Source organism: Tiliqua scincoides, chromosome 1 (assembly GCF_035046505.1).
Source record: "Tiliqua scincoides isolate rTilSci1 chromosome 1, rTilSci1.hap2, whole genome shotgun sequence".
Taxonomy (NCBI): Eukaryota; Metazoa; Chordata; class Lepidosauria; order Squamata; family Scincidae; genus Tiliqua; species Tiliqua scincoides.
The window spans coordinates 206,614,025-206,638,523 of NC_089821.1; the positions used below are offsets into that span (position 1 = coordinate 206,614,025).

Sequence of the window (24,499 nt, forward strand, 5' to 3'; positions counted from 1 at the left end):
ATAGTGTTTTATTCTTTTCATTTTAAATTAGTAAACAAGAGTCCATTTTAGTAATCAGTTCAGCATAATGTTCTTTTAAAACTATTAACAAAATAAACTGGAATAAAATGTGCCTTCAAAGAAACTGGACCAGCAGGTATATTTGGTTCCAACCATCAGTGCTATTAAGTACAAAAGAAGAGTATTTCAATACATCTTTCACACTGTGCAGTGTATTTGACATTACAAAAGTACAAAATACTTCTCTGTAGATACAACCACTTCAAAGAGCTGATGACAGGAAAGTCCAAAATAAAAGGCCTCAATTGTCTGAAGTAGTACATGAAGTAGTAGTTATGAAACTACTCCTACATGAAGTAGTAGTTATGAAAAAAATCACAGTTCATTTATGGGACATTATGAAACAAATCGCTACATTTCAAGTGATGCAATTCATTGTTTGTGGGTTACTTTTCTAAATTAAACTAGTGAAGATTTATGTTTCACTTGATAAAAGATGAGTTCTTTCTTGCTCTGTGACCAAAAGGTTTTGAGGACAGGATCTGTTTGGAGACAAAAGGAGAGATTCTTGATGTTCTTTGCACACTTAATGCAATTCATGTGTCATATTTTCACTTTCTCTCTTGGGAGCATCATCATCAAGTGGAAAAAAGTGACATAAATTTAAATGTCGAGTCAAAACTTCTTACATCAGCTTGTTGAAAACTATCCCGATTTCAGCACTTTGCAAACATAAGTACCTCATATCAATGTTACTGTGTGTTTTTGTTCTTTATTCTACACATCTTCAGTTTCATTTGTTCAGGAAGCCATTTTGTCTTTTTAGCTACGGCAACACATCAGATTTTATTGATGCCATGATACTGTACATGAGGAGCATGCAAACAGTAACACATGGGACAGCATAGGCAATGAGACCAGCAGCACAATCCTATGCATATCTTCCCAGAAGCAAGTCCCACTGTATTCAGTGGGACTTATTCCCAGGAAAGTATAGGACTGCAGCCTTAATTGTTCCCATGAGCAAAGAGACAGAGCACTGTGAGGGCAAAGGAGTAGAAATAGAAATAAAATGGAAGCTAAACACCAATGAAACTATGCAAATGTTCAATACAGTGAGTAATTTAAGTTGTTTGGATGCATCCAAAACTCTATTTTCTAACTGAGAAAATGGTAGTATTTGGCACAGTCTTGCTCATAATGCTATTTGATCGTATTCAACAGATATGTAGATTAAATAAAACCAATTAATCCAGAAACAGACAAGAGAAACAGAATATGACAGTTTTTTGTAGTTTTTTTAAATCACGACTACGCTACTATTTTTCATTGATAGATTTGAAGGGGGAAAAGAAAATTTCACAGTACCTTTTTTTACAAAATGACTCATAGATATAATATATTCCAATAGATAATCCCTTGAGAGAGAAAAACAAAACAGTTATAGCATTTGTAATATTTCAAATACAGCCATAAAAAGCCATCAAGACATTTTGGTTTACATACACTTAACAGCGCCCATCCACCTTGTATAGTTGCAGCCCATTCAAAACCAAGCTTCTCATTTAAGAATCCACCCAGTATTGGCCCGACAAAAGATCTAAAGAGATTAGGATAAGAAAAGTGCCAGATTTAATGCAAATGCCCCCAAAATATATGAACATATTTGTATACTACTTTGAGCCAAGTTATTTCCCATTAACCCAACAAGAATTTAGGATTGTTTCTTGAACCGTACTCCTTGCTGCATAGCAGACAGCTTTTCAAAATGACAGTGGGGGAGGAAGTCTTCTATTCAAAAGGTGGGGCAAGATTCAAAAATCTCTCTGGCATTTACAAGTTCTCAGGCAAGCCAAAAAAAAGTTTTGTTGGATCCATGCCCTATTTGTTATCCAATATAATGAGACACTAGGAAATAATTCACACATGATTTTCAAGAACGATTCTACTCTTAGGCTCATGAGCTAAACCTGAAATAGGTATAACAGAACAGACTCATGTCATCAATACTAGAGAACAGCGACCTCATGGGCAAGCACATGAAGCCATTGTAGGGAATGGGAGCAGTGAGCCAACATTACCCACACCCCCATCCATTCCCCCCACTGCACTCAATCAAGGAACTTGTAATCGGAGTGAAATTCATAGTGGACTGATGAAAGCGTAACACCTATTTACAGAAATAAGAAGTCTTGTGACAGATTCAAAATTAGGTTTTTATATAGGTTGATTTGCCAACAGTTTGAAAGGGTTCTTTTATTTATTAATACTCTTCTTCCACCCACATTTTTCTTTTGTGAATTATAGCATTCCAAATGCTTACATTTAACAGTTTCAAGGTTTTATTAAATGTAGGAATTTAAATGACATCTGTAGAGGATCTACATGAGGTTGCTAGAATTTTTTGTCCCCACTCTTTTGTTGATTTCAACCCGGATAGATTATATTCTTCATTTCAGTGGTTTTCAGTTGAAAGTATTTTGTGAAAGGACACACAAGAGAGTTGACTGGAAGAGAGGACTGCAAGGACTGCAGTCATACTGCTTTTTACTCCTTAACCCACTTCTGCCCAGCCCACAGGTGTACACATCTAATCCCTGTTTTGTGTGTGTGTGTGTGTGTGTGTGTGTGAGAGTGAGAGTGAGAGTGAGAGCATTTTCCTGAAGTCTATCCAATAGTACAGGTATGCCCACATATCCACCAGAGATCTGTTCCACAGCCCCCCCCCCACAGAAATGGAAACCAAAGACTGCTTCCTGTTAACCATGATCTAGTTTTTGTTGTTTTTTTTCCAGTTGTCCAGCCTGCTGTGAGGCAGCCTTAAGATTGCTAGAAGCTTTTATGCTCATAGAGACCCTGTTAAGCAAAACATTTTTACTTGAGTAAATCCCAAAAACACATTAATGGGTGTGCGGGAGAGCCCTACATTTGTAGATGATTGAAACTTCAGGTACAGGATCTACAGATATGGGGCCCTACCTATATACAGCAAATGGCCAAGGAAAACTGGGGCAATACTTTGACCAAGTTCAAACAGCTACCTGTAAGTAAATAGTTTATCAAAAATACAAAGGGGTGGGGATGGATTGGATCATTAATATGAGGAAGGAATAAAAAGGGGTTATAGAAGCAATATTTTCCAGAACTTTCCTGCTCTATAGTCCTTCAATGAAGCCACTGGGCCTACCCCACCTCCACAACATTGTGAAACAGTTTGGATTAAGTGCTGTAGGGTGGGAGCAAGGCTTTGCCTACTGTCATAATTGCACGTCCTCAAGAACTGCTAGTGTAATGCCAGTGGATGGCCTTAGCACTACCTTTTGCTTGCATGATAGTAGTGATGGTAGATAAAGATTGTTTGATCAATAAAGATTGTTCAGTCACTCTTAGATTTGATTATGTCAGATTCTAATTGCACACAAGAAACATTTGAATGCTTTGTAGGTTTACAGAGCACACTGATTAGGCCATACACAGCAGAATCAGCCCAGTTGAACCAAATCATTCCGCCCTCCATTTGCCAAGCAAGAGAGGAGTACCAAGACTCAGCATGGAAAAGAGGGGTGGGCTATTGGATGGCATCCTCTTCACCCATCTAAATTGACATGCAGATAGAATAAGCAAAAAAAGTTGACATTCCATGACTTTCTACTTACCCAAGGGACCATACTGCACCGAAGAGCCCAGAAACTAGTCCTAACAAGCTTAATCCTTCCTCAAATCCATTCTCACTACAGAGGGAGAGATACAAAATGGTTACTTCCAGATATGTAAATACGTTCTACTGGCCCAAACAGCTTAAATGTAACATCAATGTAATAGAGGAGCTACTGCAGGTCTGCCTTTTTCATAAAGGCATAAGAGGAACAGTGATCACCCCTTCTCCTACTGTATCCCCTGCAGAAAGAATAAGGTAATGGAGTGTTGCCTCTTTGTCCCATTGCTTGTAGTACTCCATCCTGTTATACTACATCAGGGCTGCCCAAACCCCAGCCCCCAGGCCACTTGAGGCCCGCAGAGGGCCCCAATCCGGCCCCCCAGCGTTAGCCCCCATCTCAAATGGGCACTCGGCCTGCTGGAAACCGCCTGGACACAACTGCTCTTTGCAGGGACAGCAAGGAAAAGGCTAAGAGCAGGAGCCGCACCCATCCACAACCCTCCCATTAGGTTGGGGAGGCTGCAGCTGAGTGCAGGCTTTGGATGGGGTGAGAAGTCTTGGGTCTGTCTGTGCTGCTTGAGTTTGGCTTGGGGGGGAGGCACTGAGGAGGGAGAGGAAACCGAGTCTATTTGTGCTGATTGCTGCAAGGGAGAAATCGCAGGATGTTTGAATGCTGCTGGAGAGCATGTCTACTCAGCAGTAAATCCCATCAGGCTCAGTGGGGTTCACTCCCAGGAAAGTGTGGATCCGATTGGACTGTGAGTGTGCTTGGGGGGGGGGGCTGGCACTGCAGGGGAGAAGTCCCAGGGATGTTTGAATGCAGCTGGAGAGCATGTCTACTCGGCAGTAAGTCCCATAGAGTCAGTGGGGCTTACTCCCTGGAAAGTGTGTGTGTTGGAGGCGGGGGGGGGGGCTGCAGGGAAGAACTCATGGGATGTTTGAATGGGGAGGAAACCTACTGCTTTTGCTTGTTGGGGCTGCTGGCAGAGAGGGAGGAAGGTAGAGGTCCATTTGTGAATGGGGAAATGCACACAACTCTCTGCCTGCTTCTAAGTTTGTTTGATGCTGGGTTCAGGCTGGGGGAGGGACAGGGAGAGAGAGACAGGCAGCTCCCTTCTCTGTGTGAATGAGAAGAAACAAACTCCGGTCCTGAGGGGCTAGGTGCCCACCAGCTCCCTGACTGATTTGCTTTGCTCCTTTGGGTCTGTTTGTGCTGTGTTTTGTCCTTTGGGTCCGTTTGCTGCTTTGCTGCTGCTTGTTGCCAGGATTGGGGGAGGGGAGAGTGAGAGTAAAAACATGCTCCTGCATGGGGGGGGGGAGAAGCCCACTCTGACTCCTCTTAAGTTTGTTCTGTACTTTTCCCAGGGAAGAGGTGTGTTATATGTGTCAGGAATTATTTTAACAACACCCCTTTTCTGGATCTCATGTGTATTACAAAAAAGCTCAGTAAAATTCATCCATTCATATAAGTGCCATCTCTAATATATTCATTTATGTAAATGTATTCAAATTTGAAATGTAAATCCCCCCGCCCCCCACACAGTGTCAGAGAGATGTGGCCCTCCGGCCAAAAAGTTTGGACACCCCTGTACTACATCATACATTATGCAAGGATTTAAGTTACAAAACAGGGAGATAAGCTCCCCCTGCAGACAAAAGGCTGAAATGCAAGCAGCCTGGTGGTAAGTAGCCCATACCAGCAGGCAAAGCCCCTCATGCACAAGACAGCAAATGAATGAAAGGGGTGTCTGCAACATTCATAATTCATCCTTTATCACAGTAATCAATTTTGCACATTTAAACCATTCTAGCACAGATCGGTGGTTAATTACTTTGACTATTCAACCACCAGGTGCTGTCGATTAGCTCTGGAATGTGCTGTCCAAGAACATTTATTTTGTTCTTGCCAAAAGGAAAATTAGAAAGTAACTTACCATGCACAATTGAGTATCTCAGGGAATACTGCGATACCATTCATCGCAAGGGAAAAACCAATCAGGACCAGCATGAAAACAAACAGCCACAGTTTACTAAAAAAGAAGCATTTTAACGTAAACTGAGGGAATGGTACAATCCCATTATAGCTTTAAATCAATTAACTATTTAGAGTTCACAGCATCTTTGTCCTCCAAGTGTCACTCCCACTGGTGGAGTACCATTATTGCAGTCACCAGCTTGTTAATCAGACATCAACATTTCATATTCCTGGCCAATCTTTTTGGACCATCTTGAATTCAAACACTTTTTCACCTTTAACTTGTCTATGTTACTACTCAAGAAGGGATGCGAGTAGGGGACCCAATCATTTGCCCATGGATGCCCACTGACTTTGTGGCTGAGCAGAGATGTGAACCAATATCTTCCACTTTCAAGTCAAGCAAATGTACAGTCAAATAACAGAGTCAACATGGTGCCACAAATATTGTTCAATTTTCAGCTCAACCATGAGGCTCACAGGATTATCAAGTATCAGTCATCTCACAAGAAAACATCATGTATATCAATTGGAAGAAAAGAAAGGTACCAGTGAGTTTTGTAGTGATTTTTACTTAGAAATATGGTTTAAAAAAAAAATCTAAGCATCCCAACCATGAGGACCCAAAAAAAATACAGTTGGTTAGTACTCATTTTCATCTTGGAACTGTGAACAAGCTGAACAAAGAAATACAAAGAGCACATGCAAAGGGGGCAGCATTTAGTTTGCTTTTTCATCAAATTAACATTTGAATTAACATTCAAATATATCAAATATTCAAATATATATTAACAAATATATATAATATAAATCAAATATATATCAAATATATATTTGAATTATCAAATATCAATTTGAATATTCAAATATATATTAACATTCAAATTTGAATAACATCAAATTAACATTCAAATTAACATTTGAATTTTTTTGTGGAGGGGTGACGGATGAAACAGTTATGTATTCTCAATCAGTGTAAAAACTTCAGAACATGCAAACTTTCCCTTGTAAAAAAATCAGCAACATGGGTTACCTTTCAATGTGCAAGATAGGAGCTGGTCCTAACATAAAATAGCATAATGCTGTCATTAACCCTCCAATGACCAATAGCCACTTCCTCAAATGCTGCAAGAGAGAGAAAGGGCTGAAAAAATTCAGAGTACCAAAACACCACATGTGAAAAACCAACAACATTATTCAGTGGCATCATTGTCATTCAAAAGGAAGAAAACAGAACTTCCACTGAGCATGCCCAAGGATCTCTTCGGATTCAAGCTAGTCCCTAAAAGCCACTTTGTATGTTCTATGGCAGAGATGCAACATTTACAATGAAGGAGTTTCATACTTACCGGCATTTTATCACTTAGAAAACCAAGTAATGGCGATGATAAGGAATAGGAGAGTGCTAACCCCAAGAACACTAATCCCACATAACCAACTTCCAGGTGAAACTACAAGAAGAAAAGTAGTATTTTAGTTATTCCATAAGAACAGCTTCATAAATCCAATCTCCCTAGTCCACAGGTGAAACAGTGTTCCCATTTTGGGGAAGAGAAAAGGAAGCACGTGCAGATCAACTTTGATGCTAAATGAATGGGGAAGTCTTTGTAGGCCTTAAACTGCATTTGCACACATGATGCTCTTGTACCTGGTAGCAACTGCAGAACCAGGGAAAGGCAAGGTTTACAAGGAATGCATTCTTCTGCAGCATACACAATATATACAAGAGTAACATTCATACAGGTGGGACCTCGGTATCCACAGGGGATCTGTTCTCAGACCCCATCCCCCTCCAGATACCAAAAACCACAGAAGGAAATTTGTGGTTTTCAGTCCCTTATGCCCTCCAAAGGGGATTGGAGCTGTGCTCAAGTCCCCTCCTGAGGGCTTTCTAATGCCTGCAGTGACCACGCGCATCCACCCAGGGCCTCTGTGGGCTTCAGAAAGCCATTTGAAGAGGACCTTCAGAGAGTTCAGATGGAGGCAAGTCTGGCTCAACATGGGTCCAGGGGATTAGCCAGATCCACAGATGTAAAAACTGTGAACAAACAGGCTCCACCTGTACAAGGTTTTTTTTAAATGTAATAACTGGATACACACAAGTAAAAGGCAAAATTATAAATTATCTGCCTGAAGTGGGTAAGAAATTTAGATTTTTAACTATGTATTACTCCAATAATTTTGGTTCTAAGCACTCTGAGTTCTTAAGTGTTGAAAACCAGACCTGCTTGGCATATTCCCTCTGAGGGGTCTGTGAGACTGTATGGACCCTTTCACCGGCTGCACAGCAGCTTGGCAGCAGTGAGATAGCTGGACTTCCAGAAACACTTAGCTGTGTGGAGCTCAGTTTGGTTGGATTTGAGCTGTGTGGCTTGAAGAGAACAATGCTTCGCACCACCTTGCACAGGCTGGACACCTGCTCACTGTTCCTTTTTCCTGGGCATTCCCCCAACTCTCTTCCACTCCTTCCCACACCTCTGGCTGGCTTTATAGCTACAAGCCTGGATGCCAACTGAATGACTGAAGGACTGCTCCAGCAACTGACGGTCCACTGCCACCTCACCCAAACCATTATGAACACATACTAAAGAGGAGCCTTATGCAATTGTACCTACCTTATTCAAGACAAATAGTGACATTGTAGGATCTAGAAAGCCTAAGCAGGCACTTAATGAAAACATTGTGGAACAGAGGAGCATAATTTTGGGTATAGCAATAAGCTTCCAGAATGAATCTTTGCTTGGAATTGAATCTGCAGAGAGACAAAAAAGAGTTAATATTCTGAAAGATTACCTCAGGCCCAACTTGCAACATGTTTTCATAGCACAAAGATGGAGTAGCTCTCTATTCCCTAGGTACAATGCTTCTTTGAGATATAGCAAGGAGGATAATCAATGTGTATTCAAAATATTCATTATATTTATAGGCTCAGTTTGTCTGCATCAAGTTGACAAAGTGGTATCACCATTGCTTTCCAAGGTAAAACAGATTGAGCCTACTTAACCGCAGATTTGATCAACAGATTTGGCTCGACACAGGTCCTCCAGACCTGTGGCTCGACACATTTGGCTCGACACATTTGGCCCAAACTGAAGCTTCCAGAGGCAACTGGCGTTGTGCTGTGGTCATTTCTGGGGGCTCTTCTGAGGCCCATGGAGGTTGCATGCAGCCTCCAGGGGCCTCAGAAGGTCCTAGAAGGGGACTTCCAGTTTTCAGTCAAAAACTGAAAGTGCTCTTCAAGAACCTCTGGAGGCCATCTGAGCTCACTGGAGGCTGCATGCAACCTCCATGGGTCTCAGAACAGCTCCAGACACAACCGGAGCAAGGCTTGGTGCCTGAAATCCATGCGATTTGATATCATGCAGAATTTGGTATCTACGAAAATGGAATGGAACCCTTGCAGATAATGAGGGTTCACCAGTACATAGGTTAGAGCAGTGTTTCTCAAACTGTGGGTTGGGACCCACCAGGTGGGTCATGAGCCAATTTCAGGTAGATCCCCATAATTTCAAAGTGCATTTTATTTTTACTAGACTTGATTGTCTATCGCATGGTATGCGACTGCATTCGGGAAAATGTTACAGATCTGTACTTTTAACAGGCTACTCTGTATATGCTTTTAACAATGATAGTCAATGGGGCTTATTCCCGGGTAAGTGTGGACAGGATTGCAGCCTTTGGGATGCTTGGGGATTTTTTTTTTTAAACAGATCAGCAACTGCTTGGGAGGGTTTGGAGGGTTCTTTATTTTAAATACATTTTGAAACTTGTCAACTTTTAATTTACTTAATGATTTGATTTTGTGATATGGGAGGTGCTTTCCTGCTTGATGATGTCACTTCCAGCCATGACATCAGTTCTGGTAGGTTCCCTACGGGATTGCCATTCTAAGAAGTGGCTCCTAGTGCTAATAAGTTTGAGAAGCACTGTGTTAGAGGTGTGGTTCTTAGTTAATGTGACAATGTCATCACTGCACTTATCCCTCTGGACCAAAGAGGTTTCCATGGAGGTTAAGAACTGCTACATAAGTCAGCAAAACATATTTACCAGAGGAGATGAAGACTGTGGCATATAGCACAGGTGATGCTGCTTCAGCACTCCAAACATATCAGCGTCACTGAAAACTTTAGACTTCAATCATATCTCAAAGATCCAAACCTCCCTCACCCCACTGAAACACACAGGAAACTGCAACAAAGAGTGGGTTTTTTAAACTGTGCTTCCCAAACGAATCCCTATATTCCCATTCCTGTACTCCACTGATTCTTGAGCATTTTATAAGCATTTGAGACAATGCTACTGTTCAGAAAAGGCAGTCAAGAGGCCCTGCTGCACTTAAATTCACACTTATACACAGAAGGGCTCTGTGGGCTGGGTAATTAGCTACTAATCTCATAAATACAGCAGATAGACAGTGTATTTCTCACATTCACATGAATGTGTGTGTTAACAGTAGGCTCCAAGAAAACAATTTCATGAAGAAAACAAAATGTGCAAACAATGCTGGCCTATTCAACTGAAATGGAAATGGTAAGAAGTTATACTACCTACCATATTTCGGCAAGAAGAAAATGTTCAGAGGCACCATGACCAGCACAACACATCCAAGGACAATGAATGGAATTTCGTAGCCATAATTTTGGTATAAAAAGCCACCAATAGGTGGTCCAAGCACTAATCCCAGTCCAGTAAAAATTTCAAGACTTCCCTAAAAAGAAGGAAAAAACAAACTAAAGTCAAAACCAAAATCAGACTGGGTATCATTGGGTATACCCAAAGACACATGTAGCACACACAGATAGAGGTAACAGATGACATGCACAGGAACCTAGTGCAGTGGTTCATGGCAAAACTCAGTGGACTGGCATGAAATGAGGAAGACAACAAGGATATACTGGCAAGAATATCCAGCTTTTATTTCAGCAATTTATATCTCACCTTCCCCCCTGAATAAACAGAGTACTCAGAGATACAACAACTGGAAAGAGGGACTCAAAAGATAATGCAATATAATAGTTGCACACACAGATAAGCCTTAAGAGTCAGTGGTTTTTAGGTAGAAGAAAAAACAAAATCCTTACAAAGAAGAGGGGAGCACATTATAGTGCAAAAATGGAGGAGGGAAGAAAGGGGGGGGAGAACAAAATGTTAACATCATCACATCAGAGAGATTACCCAGGAGAAGAGACTGGGGAACTAGAGGTTATGCCATAGGAAAGTAATAACAGTGATTCTTTCTGTTCTCAAAGTCCTTAACAAACCATGCAATGGATGCCAGGGCTAATTCCTAGGCCACCCCCTTAAATGGTACAAGACAGACCAAATTGTCTTGGACTTAAAAGCACGCACAACTCACACTGAACAAAAAGAGAAAGGGATAAACATAAAGCATGTCATCAATTTGATTGCATAGGAGACAGAAGATGGGGGTCTGAGGGCCAATAGTCAGCAGTGGCGAAGGCCATGACTACCTAACTATTATCTGCTGGAATGAGGCTTTGCACAGATTGTAGGGCTAGTTTGTCAAGACACTGGAAACTCCCAATTCAGAAGTGGGGCAAAAAACAGAAACATGTTTGATGAGCAAACCCATCTTCCCACACCTTTTCTCCAAGCACTACTGCAGGTCACAGTTGAAGCACCTGCTGAACCACCTTTCGATAAGCCCTCCCTCAGGAAAGCAGCCATGGCTCTTTTGCCTTGCTTCCCTTCTTGAAATGAGCGTAAACTACTTTCTCTCAGCCTCATCTACCTCACAGGGTTGTTGCGAGGACAAAAGGAGGGGAGCAGCTGCGTACGCCGCCCTGAGCTCTTTGGAGGAATGTCGGTATAAAAATGTGAACAAATAAATAAGTAGAGGCAGATACCACTCAAGGACTTCTGTTTCTTTATAGATAATTTGGGCCCTAGCCTGTTTACTCCCTATTAGCCTAGGAAATCACTACCCTCTCAACCTTTAGGCAAAAGGGGAGATATCAGTGGGGGGCGGGGAGAGAAGGGTCCAAACTAAAGATAATTTCTGCCTAAGAAGGCCCAAACAGTATCCAGGCTGGACCCTCTCACTCTTAATGCTCAAGCATCTACCTCTGGGGGATTCACAGTCTCCATTCTAACAAGACTGGAGTTCCCAGACAAGGAACTTCTTCTCCTGGCTTCTATTCCTTCTACTCCATATTCCCCTCACCACCACCCCACTCACATTGTTTTCCTGGCACTACCATTTTTAGCATCTCAGTGACAATTATAGGGTTACATGTAGTGTGGGTCACCCAAGCAGCGACTGGCTTCATACATACCAGAACTGTGGCTATGTTGTTGGGAAAAGCCTTTGCAAGAATGGAAAAGGAGGCAGTCATTGATGCAGCAAAGCCAATTGCATCTACTGCTCGAACCAAAAAACACAGTCCTATGAATACTGGCCCATCAGGTGCTCTGTCCAACATCCTAAACACAAAAATGAAAAGATTCCAGTTTCCAAGCTCGTGACACACAGCTGTATTTAGCACAGTGCTTCCTTATAAACAATTTAATTTGGGCCCAATTCAAGTGGCCCATGTGCCTGCATGCATGCCTGTGACACCGAAGGAGTAATGACCACTGCCTGGAGCTCCAGGTGAGTGCAGGGAGGCAGAGAGGCAAACTGGGGCAGGGGGAAGGTGTGGCAGATGGTGGCTGGCCCTGCTGCCATATCCTATATCCCCTTCCAGCCTGGGAGACCTCAAATCACAGGTATCCTCAAATCTGGGTCCACTCAATAGCAAGTACAGATCCACCGAGTCCCATCAGGATCACGTAGGGATCACACAGGGTAAGAGAGCGAGTACAGTAGACCCCACATTGCTTCCCAGCCCCATAAGATGCAGTGGAAGCCATTTCGGCACCGCTGCAGCCCTGGGTAGCACAGGATTGGGCTGCTGGTTTGGTAAGAAGCATAAGCTGTGGCTCTTTGTGGCAAGCATTTGATCAATCCAGCTTGGTCAAGCTGCTGCTTGCAGTAAAGCCATAAATGAAACACTTCATAGTTAAGTTTGAATGCAGTTAAGAGAGGCTTTGAATGAGATCAAACAGGTCCATAAGCAACTTCTGTGTTTCAGGATTCTGTTGTAAAGAAATGGCTGAGAACCAATATTCACATCTTGAATTTGCATCTCTTTTTCAGAATGTCCGTTTGGAAAGTCAAAATTCAGGGTGGCCCTTGGTATTCATGGGGGATCCGTTCCCACCCCTTCGGATACTGAACCCACCAATATTAAGGTCTACCAGGGGAGGAATCAAGGACCTCTGGATACAACTGGCCCTTCTGAAGGAGTTCCAAGGTACCTCAGAAGGTCTCTCAGAGGCTTCCGAGAAGCACTTTCTCATTTTTGTCAAACTGGAAGTGCCTTTCAGAAGATTCTGGGAGGACTTCTGGGGTGCAGAGGCTGCACATGACCTCCTCATGCCTCAGTACACCTTCCAGACATGACTAGAAGACATTTCTTCTGAATTTCTTCTGATCTACTTTTGAAATCTGTAGTACATCCAGAGGGAAGATAGCAGGGAAGGTACCAGAGGGAAAGGTACCAGCTCTCTATCCATCTTGCCAGACCTTCTGACTCCTTAAACACAGGGATAGTTCTTATATTACCATGGGCCCAGTTTAGGTATGCAAGTATATGGATGGCCGCACCACATAATATGCCTTTTCTGTTAAGCAGTGTAACCCTTGATAGGGTGCTGGATCTCCTGAACAAAACTTTGTTGCCATTTCTTTTGGGAAGCACAGTTGTATGTTAGCAGGAGAGTTCAACCTTCTCTGTACTTCTGACTGGAAGGAATGTGGGTGTCCATGTGAAACCAAGCACTATGAGAATTTACAATTGTCATAGCTCTTTGAAGCAGGAAATCTTGCTATCAAAGATTGCAAGAGCTATATGTAATGAGTTTTGCTTCAGCACAACCTTTTTAAATGACTGAAACCCAAATCCTAACCAATTTTCCAGCTCTAGCATTGCTGTATCAATGGGGCATGTGCTGCATCCTGCAGTTGAGGGGCAGACATGGGAGGCCTCCTCAAGGATTGGGAATGTTTGTTTTCTTACCTCGAACCTGCATTGCCCTTACTTCGCTGCTGGAAAGTTGGTTAGAATTGTGTCCTGAATAACTAGAGTAGGTTTACAAGATTACCCCAGTTAGAGACAAACAAATTAATTCCCATTTAACTATTGCACATATAGGTAAAGTTGTACCATACTTGTGATACATTTCTTAAAGAGTAATAGATACAGCAATGGACATTTCAATAATTATATATCAAAAGATACCAACAACAATATATCTGGCTTAGGAACACAGTGGTAGTTCAGAGATTACTGCCTTTTATTAAAAATGGGAGCGATTCCGTTTCATAACAAGGAGAGAGAAAAGAAAACAATTCCAAGAAATTCAGCAACTTCCCCAGTATTTGGAACAGAAAAGTCTCATAAGTACTTCCAATTATTAGAACAATTTTTGAAATTTGTAAAAAGAAACCATATGAAACACTGTACCACTTTTTAAGATGATGCAGAAGATATATACTGCTAATTGATGCAGAAGATATACCCCTGCTAATTGGGTAAGAGGCACTTTTTCAAGTGGGTGCTCCTTTTTTTAGCAGGGGGAGAGTAACTGGCCCTCTTCACCCCAGCAGTGTCTTTTCTAGTGGCTAGCTGCTGGTATTCTTTTGCATCTTTTTAGATTGTGAGCCCTTTTGGGACAGGGAGCCATTTAGTTATTTGATTTCTCTGTAAACCGCTTTGTGAACTTTTACTTGAAAAGCGATATATAAATATAATTATCAGTATTAATATTAATAATAATAAATATACACTTACCCAAAGAGAATTGTGACACATCCGGAGACGAACATTCCAGCCACAAACATAAATTTTGCTCCAATCTGGACAAGCTGTAATTTGTTGAACAAATAAGTTGTGTCTCAGTGTTTTGCAAATGAAATTTTTGACAAAGGTAATTTCACAGAAAAAAGTTTTTCAGTATTTTTCTAGGTATAATTTTGAAATCCCAAGCTTTTCATTCAGCCAACAGAATATCATTCCCATATTGTATGTCCAGTTTATCATCGCACCTAAACATATTATATCAAAATTCTTCCCAAACTCCTACAACAGAGTTGGGAGCACTATAAGTTGTAGCAGGGGAGGGGCTATGGCAGTAACATGATCCCCAGGATTGCTCTGCTGCCAGGGATAGGAGGGGGTTGCCGCTTACCTGCAGCCTGCGTTGCAGTCCGGGGGGGGGGGCCTGGGGAGCTTTCCACAGGGCTCCTTGTGCCTGCCAAGGTCTTTTAAAAAGAACGTACTTCCAGTTTTCATTATGAAAACAAAAGTGCCCTTTAAAAAACAAAAAAGACTTCAGCAGGCACAGGGACCCCTGCATAGAGCCGCCTGCACAGACCCTCCAGTACTGCAGCACTGGCTGCAGGCAAGTGAAAAAAACCCCTCCTGTCCCTGGTAGCAGTGTTATCCTGGGAATTGTGTTGCTGCCTTCCCTTCTCTCTGCCTCTTAAATGGGCAGTGACAAGTGCTTCCCTGGCTGGTGGATCACAACCCACCAGTTTGGGAAGCACTGTTCTATCATATTCAATCATAAACTGGTACAATTAACTGTTTTAGCACTCTGCTACTGATACCCTTACATAGCGATATAAAGAAACTTTGCCTACTGCTATCATTAGAGCACTTCAGGCAATACGTTCAAAGCATCAAAGACCCCCGGAAAAGACTCTCCAGCAAAAATGAAGTATTTCATCTTACAGTATAAAGGAGGAGACTGTGGGTGGGAGAATGTAACTATTCAACAAAGCAAACCTATGCATAGCACTACATAGTTCTAATGAGATCCCAGGCTTTTTGTGCAAAAACATAAAAGGGATCTTTACTATCACAATACATAGTTGTATGCATCTCCTGAAAAGACTAATTTTACTGTCTTAAGCTTAGAGAAGTGTCCTGCAGGCCAGATCAGAGCTGCCAATTTTGCATGGAGACTACGCTCTTCTGTGGACAAAATATATGCTTCAGAAAGTAATAGCAATAATGACTGCTTAAATTGGATGGCAAAATTTGTGATCGTTTCCAAATGGGATTCTCCTGGGAAGCTTCAATTGCTATAGAATGAGATAGTAGTCCCTCTCCTAGGTACAGTTGCACCAATGGCATCACTGGGTGTATTTTCCATTGTCTTCCATATACAGTTCAGAGTTTTGTTTATAACTGCAAAGGTTCTTAGTTACCTGAGTGCTACATACCTTGGAGACCACCTTCTTCCTCCCATACATCCCACCATGATGTCCCAGACCTGGTACAAGCACCCTTAAACAAATCTACCTGTTTGTCAAGTCCATATCGACACAGGCATACTGAAAGGCATTCTGGGTGGCTACTCCAGAAGTATGGAACTTCCTTCCTTTTGAAATGTGCCAAGGCCTTTGGCAGTCTGAGCCTTTTTCAGAAGTCTTATAAAAGGTCTTACCAGGCTGTGTTGGAGCAAAAGGTTAAGATGGTGCAATGTAATTTTCATTTAATGGAATTTTGATGAAGGTAAACAATATTTTTGTATTATACAGACCCTATGGAAATTTAAGATACTGTACTTACATAGTTTCCCATTATCAAGGAGGTCAAGAAGTTAAATAAGGCAAAGCATCCAAAAATGAGTCCAACTACTGTATTACTAGCACCTTTTTTTTCTGCCTAAAAAGAAAGGAAAAGAAAGGCTTTCAGATAAAAAAATTCATAACACAATGCTCAGTGTTTGTTACATGAAGGAAATTATATGACTAATGGAAGTTGGTTGTGGTCCATACAATTCCCATTCTACAATCTTCCAAGTACCAATTAGTATCAGCCACAGAGTGCAACCTCAATGTTGCTAAACATTCTAAACTCATATCGCAGACCTACTTATATCTTCACAAGTGGTGGGGTCAGGAATCACATGGACAGAATGCCATAACAACCCTACAACCTACCAGGCATACCTCCAAGCAATCAGGGCCAGCCCAAGGCCTCTTGCCACCCGAGCCAAATGCTGCCCCTTCTTCAGCAATGATGACCCAAGCCTCTCCTCCTCCCACTGCATGGAGAACAGGATGGTGGACTACAGCTTCCAATCCAGGCAATGGAAGAAAGAGGAGCAGCAGTGGAGATAAATCAGCTAAAAATGGGCACTTCCTGAGGCAATGACCCTCATGGATGGGCTGTCCCTACAAACAGGTTTATCAGAGAGCATCTTCCATGCAGCCTTACAACTCAATATGAGAAGGAGACACATTCTTCCTGTCTATGGCTTGAAATGCCCGAATAAGCTAGCAATGCAACTGTACATGCCCTCAGTGCAATTGATATGGGTAGCCTTGGAACATAAATCAGAACCATTTTCTCCTATAAAAAATACCAAACCATGCACTTGTGCTCAAATGCTGAAGAGTGGAAGCACACAGCCTAGGAATAACCCCAGAGAAAGTATTTTAAACCCAAGGGAAATCTTGGGCAGCAATTCACAGGTGAAAGGGACGGGGGAATAGACTAACACATATTATTTATTTACTATATTTCTATCCCACCTTTTGCCCAGCAGGAACCCACGGCTGCTTACAACATGACTCATAATATAAAAAATATAAATCACAATTAAACAAATTAAGCATTAAAAGCCATCACAATTAAAAACAGCAATCAGACACTGATACAATGAAAGAGCATTAGCTACAATTTTATAAAACCCCAAGCCTGTAAGAACCAGATGTTAAAAGATGTTAAAAAGGCTGAGAACTCAGAAGGCTTGCCTAAAAAGAAATGTTTTCAGGCCACAGTGGAATGTTTCCAGGGAGGGAGCAGTTCACAGATCAGTGGGAGAGAGTTCCATTAATGTTGGTGCCACTACTGAGAAGGCTCTATTTCTTATCGCCGTCGCCCCCCCCCCACCTCCTTGGGCAATGGCACTTGTAAGAGAGCCTTCTCCAATGACCTAAGGGGACGAGCTGGACTGTACGGAAGTAGGTGATCTCTTAGATACCCTGGATCTGAGCCATATGGAGTTTTAAGAGTCAAAACCAGTACTTTGAATTGGGCCTGGAAACAAATGGGTAGCCAGCGCAGCCGCCAGAGAAGCTGCCCAACAGAGTTGAACTGCCTACCTCCAGTAACTACACAGGCCGCTGTATTCTGAACTAATTCCCGAACTGTCTTCAAGGGCAGCCCCACTCAGAGCATGTTACAATAATATAACCTCAATGTTACCATTGTATGGATCAACATGGCCTGGTCTACAAAATCCAAGTATAGCCACAGCTGGTGCACCAGTCAAAGCTGAGCAAAGGCCCCCCAGCCACAGCCACCACCAGGGAATCCAGGAGTCGCTGTGAGTCCAAGCACACTCCCAAGCTGCAGACCTGCTCCTTCAGGGAGACTGTAACCCCATTCAATGCAGGACGATACTCCAGCACCTGCATAGAGGATTTCTGAACCAGGAGAACCTTTGTCTTGTTCAGAATTAATTTTAGCTTGTTAGCCCTCATCCAGATCCCCACTGCCTCCTGGCAGCAGTCCATGACCTCAGTGGCTACCCTGGAGTCTTGAGGAAAGGAGAGATAGAGCTGGGTGTCATCAGCATACTGATGGCACCCCATTCCAAATCCCAGATGACCTCTCCCAGTGGTTTCATGTAGATGTTAAATAGCATGGGGGACAAGATCAAACCCTGTGACAGTCCACACCTCAAGGGCCAGGATATCCAACAGGCATCTCCCAGCACCATCATCAGGGAGCAATCCAGTTAGGAGTAGAACCACTGCAAAACAGTGCCCCCAACTTGGCCAATTGGCCCAGGAGACCATGGTCAACAGTGTCAAAAGCCACTGAGAGGTTCAGCAAGACTAACAGGGACACACTCCCCCATCCAGTCCCTGGTATAGGTCATCCACCAAGGCAACCAAAGCAGTTTCCATCTGAAAGCCCAGTATGAAACCAGTTTGAAAGGGATCCAGATAATGCACTTCATCCAGGGCCCTCTGGTGTGTTGGGACACCACCACCCGCTTGATCACTTTGCTCAGAAACAGAAGGTTAGAGACTGGCCAGTAATTGTCTAGCACAGTGGAGTCCAAGGAGAGCTTTTGCAGGAGGGGCTGACCCACTGCCTGCTTCAAAGCAAGCGGCAAGACCCCCTCCATCAAAGAGGAGTTGACCACCCTCCCCGCCCACATATATTTATTTGCTCTTTCAAACAGAGAAGAAAGAGGCTGGAAAGTGTTTCCAACAGAATGGTACAACAGGCGAACACTGCCTCTAGAAAACAGTGGGAAAGGTTTAGTCCAAAATTGTCACACTGTTCATGTGACATTATCATTCATCTATTGCCCATCAGCCCTTCCCCCCATGGCTAAGTAGTCATATCTGCTAGCAGGGACAATTCATTAATAATGAGAATGGAGTTACAGTAGCCCAATGATAGCAACTGAGATTTTCACTTTACTGTTCCATCTTTCTTTGAGAAGTCTATGCCCATATACTGCAGAAGACGGCAGCAGCACAGGAATGTAGGAGGGAGAGAAAAAGGATCCATCTACTATGTTGCCTTTGTGGGAAACAACGCCAAAATTCTACATGTGACTGTGAGCAAAAAAATGCCTGGGGCACTGCAAATAACTGGTTCAGAAGTGTCCAGTGAGGACGGGAAGAGGTAGTTGAGAGAGTGGCATGTTGTTAGTTGGGTGTTGTATGACTTTACCACAGTGGGGCTTGCAGTCATACAGTCTCCCAACTGCAGCAGAAGTACTTGCTTGGGGGGTAAATGTCATTTTCCCCAGCAACAATACTGGGAAATAGATTTCTTCCCAGGCAAATGAGATCATTGTTACATACCTTGCATAGTAGAAGTGAGGCACATTATGCAATTCCATAATTTTAAAGCGTATTAGAAATTTAAATCTTAGGTTATCAAGTTACATATCCATTTACCTCTGTTGGAAAAAAGGGTCCTAGAATTGAATAGCAAATCATTGAGCTGAAGTTGATAGTTGCTATTCCCACCATGGTAAACACCTGTTCTTTGGTGAGCCTTCTTGATTCTTCACTGACATCTTGATGTCTGTCATTGTCTTAGGGATAAATACATTTCTATTAGAAAATACAGTAGAAGGCAAAGGAATCTAAACCTCATTTTAAGAACATAAGAACAGCCCCACTGGATCAGGCCATAGGCCCATCTAGTCCAGCTTCCTGTATCTCACAGCGGCCCACCAAATGCCCCAAGGAGCACACCAGATAACAAGAGACCTGCATCTTGGTGCCCTCCCTTGCATCTGGCATTCTGACATAGCCCATTTCTAAAATCAGGAGGTTGTGTATACACATCATGGCTTGTAACCTGCAATGGATTTTTCCTCCAGAAACTTGTCCAATTCCCTTTTAAAGGCATCCAGGCCAGATGCCGTCACCACATCATGTGGCAAGGAGTTCCACAGACCAACCACACTGATTTTAAAGTCCACAGATTGACAAGCCTCTTTCAAATACAGGTTTCACAGTTTAGACAACTGGTAAAGATATAAGCACACATTTAAGAATTACTAGTTAAGTCTCACTACAGTCCTATACACAATTATCTGCAAGTCTCTTTTAATTCATTGGGACTTACTCCCAAGTACTGTAAATATGAACAAGAAAACTATAGCTGTCCAAGATCCAACTGCTTAGGCCCAAATAATTATAAGTGTAATACTATGAATAGCCCATCATCTTTCCTCCAAGTCATTCAGAGTGGCTTGTGTGGTTCCCTGCCCATCCATTTTATCCTCATAGCAAACCTGCAAGGCAGCTTAGATAGAGAACACGCCCAGCTCAAGGTCACATAGGGAGCTTTATGCTCACCCAGGAATTTGAATGTGGACTGCTCTAGTCCAAGTCTATGCTTGGGATCATTAGGAAGGGTATTGAGAACAAAACGGCTAATATTATAATGCAGTTGTACAAATCTATGGTAAGGCCACATCTGGAGTACTGTGTCCAGTTCTGGTCGCCGCATCTCAAAAAAGACATAGTGGAAATGGAAAAGGTGCAAAAGAGAGCGACTAAGATGATTATGGGGCTGGGGCACTTTCCTTATGAGGACAGGCTACGGCTTTTGGGCCTCTTCAGCCTAGAAAAGAGACACCTGAGGGGGGACATGATTGAGAAATACAAAATTATGCAGGGGATGGACAGAGTGGATAGGGAGATGCTCTTTACACTCTCACATAATACCAGAACCAGGGGACATCCACTAAAATTGAGTGTTGGGCGGGTTAGGACAGACAAAAGAAAATATTTCTTTACTCAGCTTGTGGTTGGTCTGTGGAACTCCTTGCCACAGGATGTGGTGCTGGCGTCTAGCCTAGACACTTTTAAAAGGGGACTGGACAAGTTTCTGGAGGAAAAATCCATTATGGGGTACAAGCCATGATGTGTATGCGCAACCTCCTGATTTTAGAAACGGGTTATGTCAGAATGCCAGATGCAATGGTGTTACCAAAAAGGCTGTTTTGTTTAGGGGAATTATTTATATTAGCCTTCTGGAAACTTTTGGGACCATAGGCTGGATACAAGACAGTGTAGAGCAAAGAAATCTCTTGTTTAGCTTAATGAGACTGGGAGAAAGGTAACTTTCAATCCAAGGATTATATTTTTATTGCAAAAATACACAAAGGTAAAACATAATACACATGGAGAATCGATAAGTATAGATTTCTAGTACTGGTCTGGTGTACCTAACTAGTGGTGGATGTGTGTGCTATGTATTTTGGGGTGCATCCGAAAAAGAATCAGAAATGGACAGAAAGTAGGGAGGTATTATAGGGGTTCCTTAATCTGCTAAACCCAGTTGCTGACTAAAGATGGGGGAGCAGGGAGGAATAGGTAGGGAAGAAGGGGGGGAAGTTTAGACGCAATGATATCTTTACCTGTCCGGGGGGGGGGGGGAGAGTTGGAGGAAGAGTCTGGCCACTCCGGCCGGTGGGCAGTCAGAGAGAGAGGATGTGCTCTGAGTTCTCTCTTAAGAGTTGTCTTGGACCTGGAAGTCAATTCAAACTGACCGGAAGTATCCCAGAGCTGTAGGCATGCTCAGTAACACTTGAAGTATGTAAAGAAAAGGTGGAAGGGTCCAGAACTCTGTTATCAGCAAAGCTTGGCTCTGGGGGAGGGAGGCAATTTGCATAAGGTGCTTAAGAGTGTTAAAGCTACAACAAAAGAACAATAGACTTCCTCCTCCATAGGTGCATGCTTGTTTTGCATAATCAGGAGACACAGTGATTAGGTTCTACATTGACCTGCAAGGAATTGGGGGTTGTGTAATTCATGTGCTTGTAGCTTGGCCATGGCCCTTAGAAACATGTGCTGGGGGAGGAGTGGCCTGCTTGCTTGGTCTGTATAGTCCAAAATACATAACTAGATATAAAAACACAACTTGGAAGGGAAAAAGGGGATTTTCACGTAACAGGATTCCCCGCCTTGGGGCCGAGATCACGTGAGTGGTCTCATGGCCCCACACCAAATCAAACTAAGTAAAACACATTGAGACAAGATTATTGCAAAAAAACAACAACATCAATAATAAAAATATCTTGTGAACATAATAAAATCTCTTGTACTTGAGAAATCATGTATGCTTAAAAACACAGCTCATTAGTATGGTGCCTTGTGTGTGGGGCGGTACAGAGCAGCTTGTCACCAGCATCAGGGTGGCGAAGTTGTGGTCTTCCTCGAAGGGGTGTCGTCTGGCACAGCTGGAACTCAAGAAGGTTGTGGATCCCGTTGCATACCTTGGACCTATTCATCTGGAGTGATCGCCATGGCGTGTAGTCACCTTGTTGCCTTGCTGTCTCGCTGAGAGAGAGTCCACAGGCTGAGTGAAAAGTCAGATTGTTCTGACAGCCATGCTGCTTCCAAGAGAGGTACAGTCCAACAGAGCACGGGTCCAGCTTGTCTTGCAGTCCACGCCAGAGTTTCCAGGGATGCGAGGTTGCTCAACTTGTGTCCACTGATGGATGCTTGAGGTGTCTTTTTTTATTTCTTTCCCCGCCTAGCTAATAAACATCAAGTACACCAGATAATGCTGAGCATTCATGATTTCTGAGGGTACCAAGAGTGAAACACATTAAAAAAAAACAACCTTAAGAAAAACCATAACTCTGTCTTGCTTGGAGATCTGTTGGTTTTAGCTATAGAGTTCATAGAGAAATGTTTCTTGATGCAAAAACTTCTCCTTCTGCTCACTGCATCTCAGGTTGCCTTGCTTGGAACAGAATACATGAGGTAGACTTGTTGGGATCACATTTACATGAATACAGGTTACATGCATAAGGTGTATAGAAATTGTGAAGAGAGAGAGAAAGAGAAGAGAAAAAAAACTGATTTTGAAATTTATAGTCACCCAATTTGTGCTGCGAACCAGATTAGCATTGGATAGCCAATTTCTCTATAAACTGGACTTAACTGAGAATCAGAAGGGCTGATAAACATTCTGAGTCTCACACTGTCCATCAGTTAAAGTGTCTGTTGTGGGTGACATACAACAGGCAAAGTGAGGTATTATTTGTAAATAAACGACATAAATTGTCCTGAGAATACTTGTACTATAAAAGGAAATCACTTCATATAGGCTCATTGCTCAGCTCCTGTGAAGGAATTTGAGATTCAAGTAAATTTTTGTTCTTTGGAGGACATTTGTCCTTTGGAGGACATGTCCTCGTTCCTTTTCCTTTGTCCTTACTTGCTGTTGAAGCAAAAAAAAGGGTTAAAACTAAAAGATAGCCTTTGCTAAATTAGGAAGTAGAGGTTCTGCTTTGTTTGCTTCTTGCATTAAGTTGCTGGAACAAAAAAAACAATTAAAACAAAAGATTGCTACTAGTTTGCACTCTGTGCATGCCCTGAGGCACCAAGATTAGGAGAGTTCCTCCTGCTTTTCTTTTCATTAGGAACAATGCATTGGCTTCTTGCATTGCTTACATAAGATCTAGAAAGTTTCAAGGAAACATAAAGTTATTAGTAAAACTTTTGTTGCTAGCATAGTGGCAGGGAGTTCCAACGGCCACTATAATCTAAACTTTTAGCATCAAAGAAGAAAAAATGTTAATAGGTTTTAAAATGCATTTTACACACACATGGTTCAGTCTTTGTTCCAAAGATAATGTCTTCTTTGGAGTGGAAATCTTCCACTCCCTACTGTTCTTTTATCCCTAATTCTAGGTTTGAAAGTTATTTCTTCTTGGCTGATGGAAGAGATGACTGAAGACTGCTCTCTTCCTGCTTTAGCAGCCATATGTCCATATGGACTTCTGCCTACTGGAGTTTTCCTATTATACTTCTGCCTGTTCAAAACATCAGAAAAATCTTGTCCTAAAAGAAATGATGTAGGTGTGTCTGAATGTACAGCCACAACACGTGTACCTTTCCATCCTTTAAATTCTAAATGCACCTTTGCTTTAGGTACAAAAATCTCTGGACTTTCATAAGGCTTTACCTTATATGTTTCTCCAGGTAAAATCTGACATTCTTTCACTAAGTTTCTATGAATTGAGGTCAGTCTGGCTCCAGAATCTATGTGTCCCCGTATCTTTTTCCCATTAATAGTCAAAAAAACTTGATTTTTGCTAGGAGGGGGCTTGGAAGTGCAAGCACTGAAGAACATCATGGGGAAAACTGGTTCTGAGGCAGATGGCTCTACCTGTTGGACAGCTGCCACAGGCTCAGGAGCTCTGGGACTGTATTTTGTGGCTAAATCCCTTAACTCTCCCAGAGTAGCTCTGTCCCATAACTCTTTTGGAACTTTCCTCTCTGCCAGGTCTTT

At 42.4% G+C, this 24,499-nt stretch overlaps 1 protein-coding gene across 5 annotated transcripts in view; it reads right to left on the reverse strand.

Moving 5' to 3' along the window:
• SLC18B1 (solute carrier family 18 member B1) overlaps positions 1-24,499 on the reverse strand; it is a 36,211-nt gene continuing 11,712 nt past the window's right edge. For 2 of the 5 annotated variants that reach the window (XM_066614741.1, XM_066614715.1), the window contains exons 2-13: positions 19,636-19,775; positions 16,274-16,369; positions 14,489-14,562; positions 11,930-12,077; positions 10,185-10,341; positions 8,249-8,385; positions 6,983-7,084; positions 6,667-6,758; positions 5,593-5,688; positions 3,657-3,731; positions 1,369-1,600; positions 461-542 (exon numbers count right to left, since the gene is read on the reverse strand). In XM_066614741.1, the coding sequence (XP_066470838.1) occupies positions 1,387-1,600; positions 3,657-3,731; positions 5,593-5,688; positions 6,667-6,758; positions 6,983-7,084; positions 8,249-8,385; positions 10,185-10,341; positions 11,930-12,077; positions 14,489-14,562; positions 16,274-16,369; positions 19,636-19,710 (1,266 nt within the window). In that variant the 5' untranslated portion in view covers positions 19,711-19,775 and the 3' untranslated portion in view covers positions 461-542; positions 1,369-1,386. Of the gene's footprint in view, positions 543-1,368; positions 1,601-3,656; positions 3,732-5,592; positions 5,689-6,666; positions 6,759-6,982; positions 7,085-8,248; positions 8,386-10,184; positions 10,342-11,929; positions 12,078-14,488; positions 14,563-16,273; positions 16,370-19,635; positions 19,776-22,822; positions 23,666-24,499 lie in introns of those variants that run through there. The other 3 variants (XM_066614723.1, XM_066614749.1, XM_066614732.1) reach the window with 3 other exon arrangements.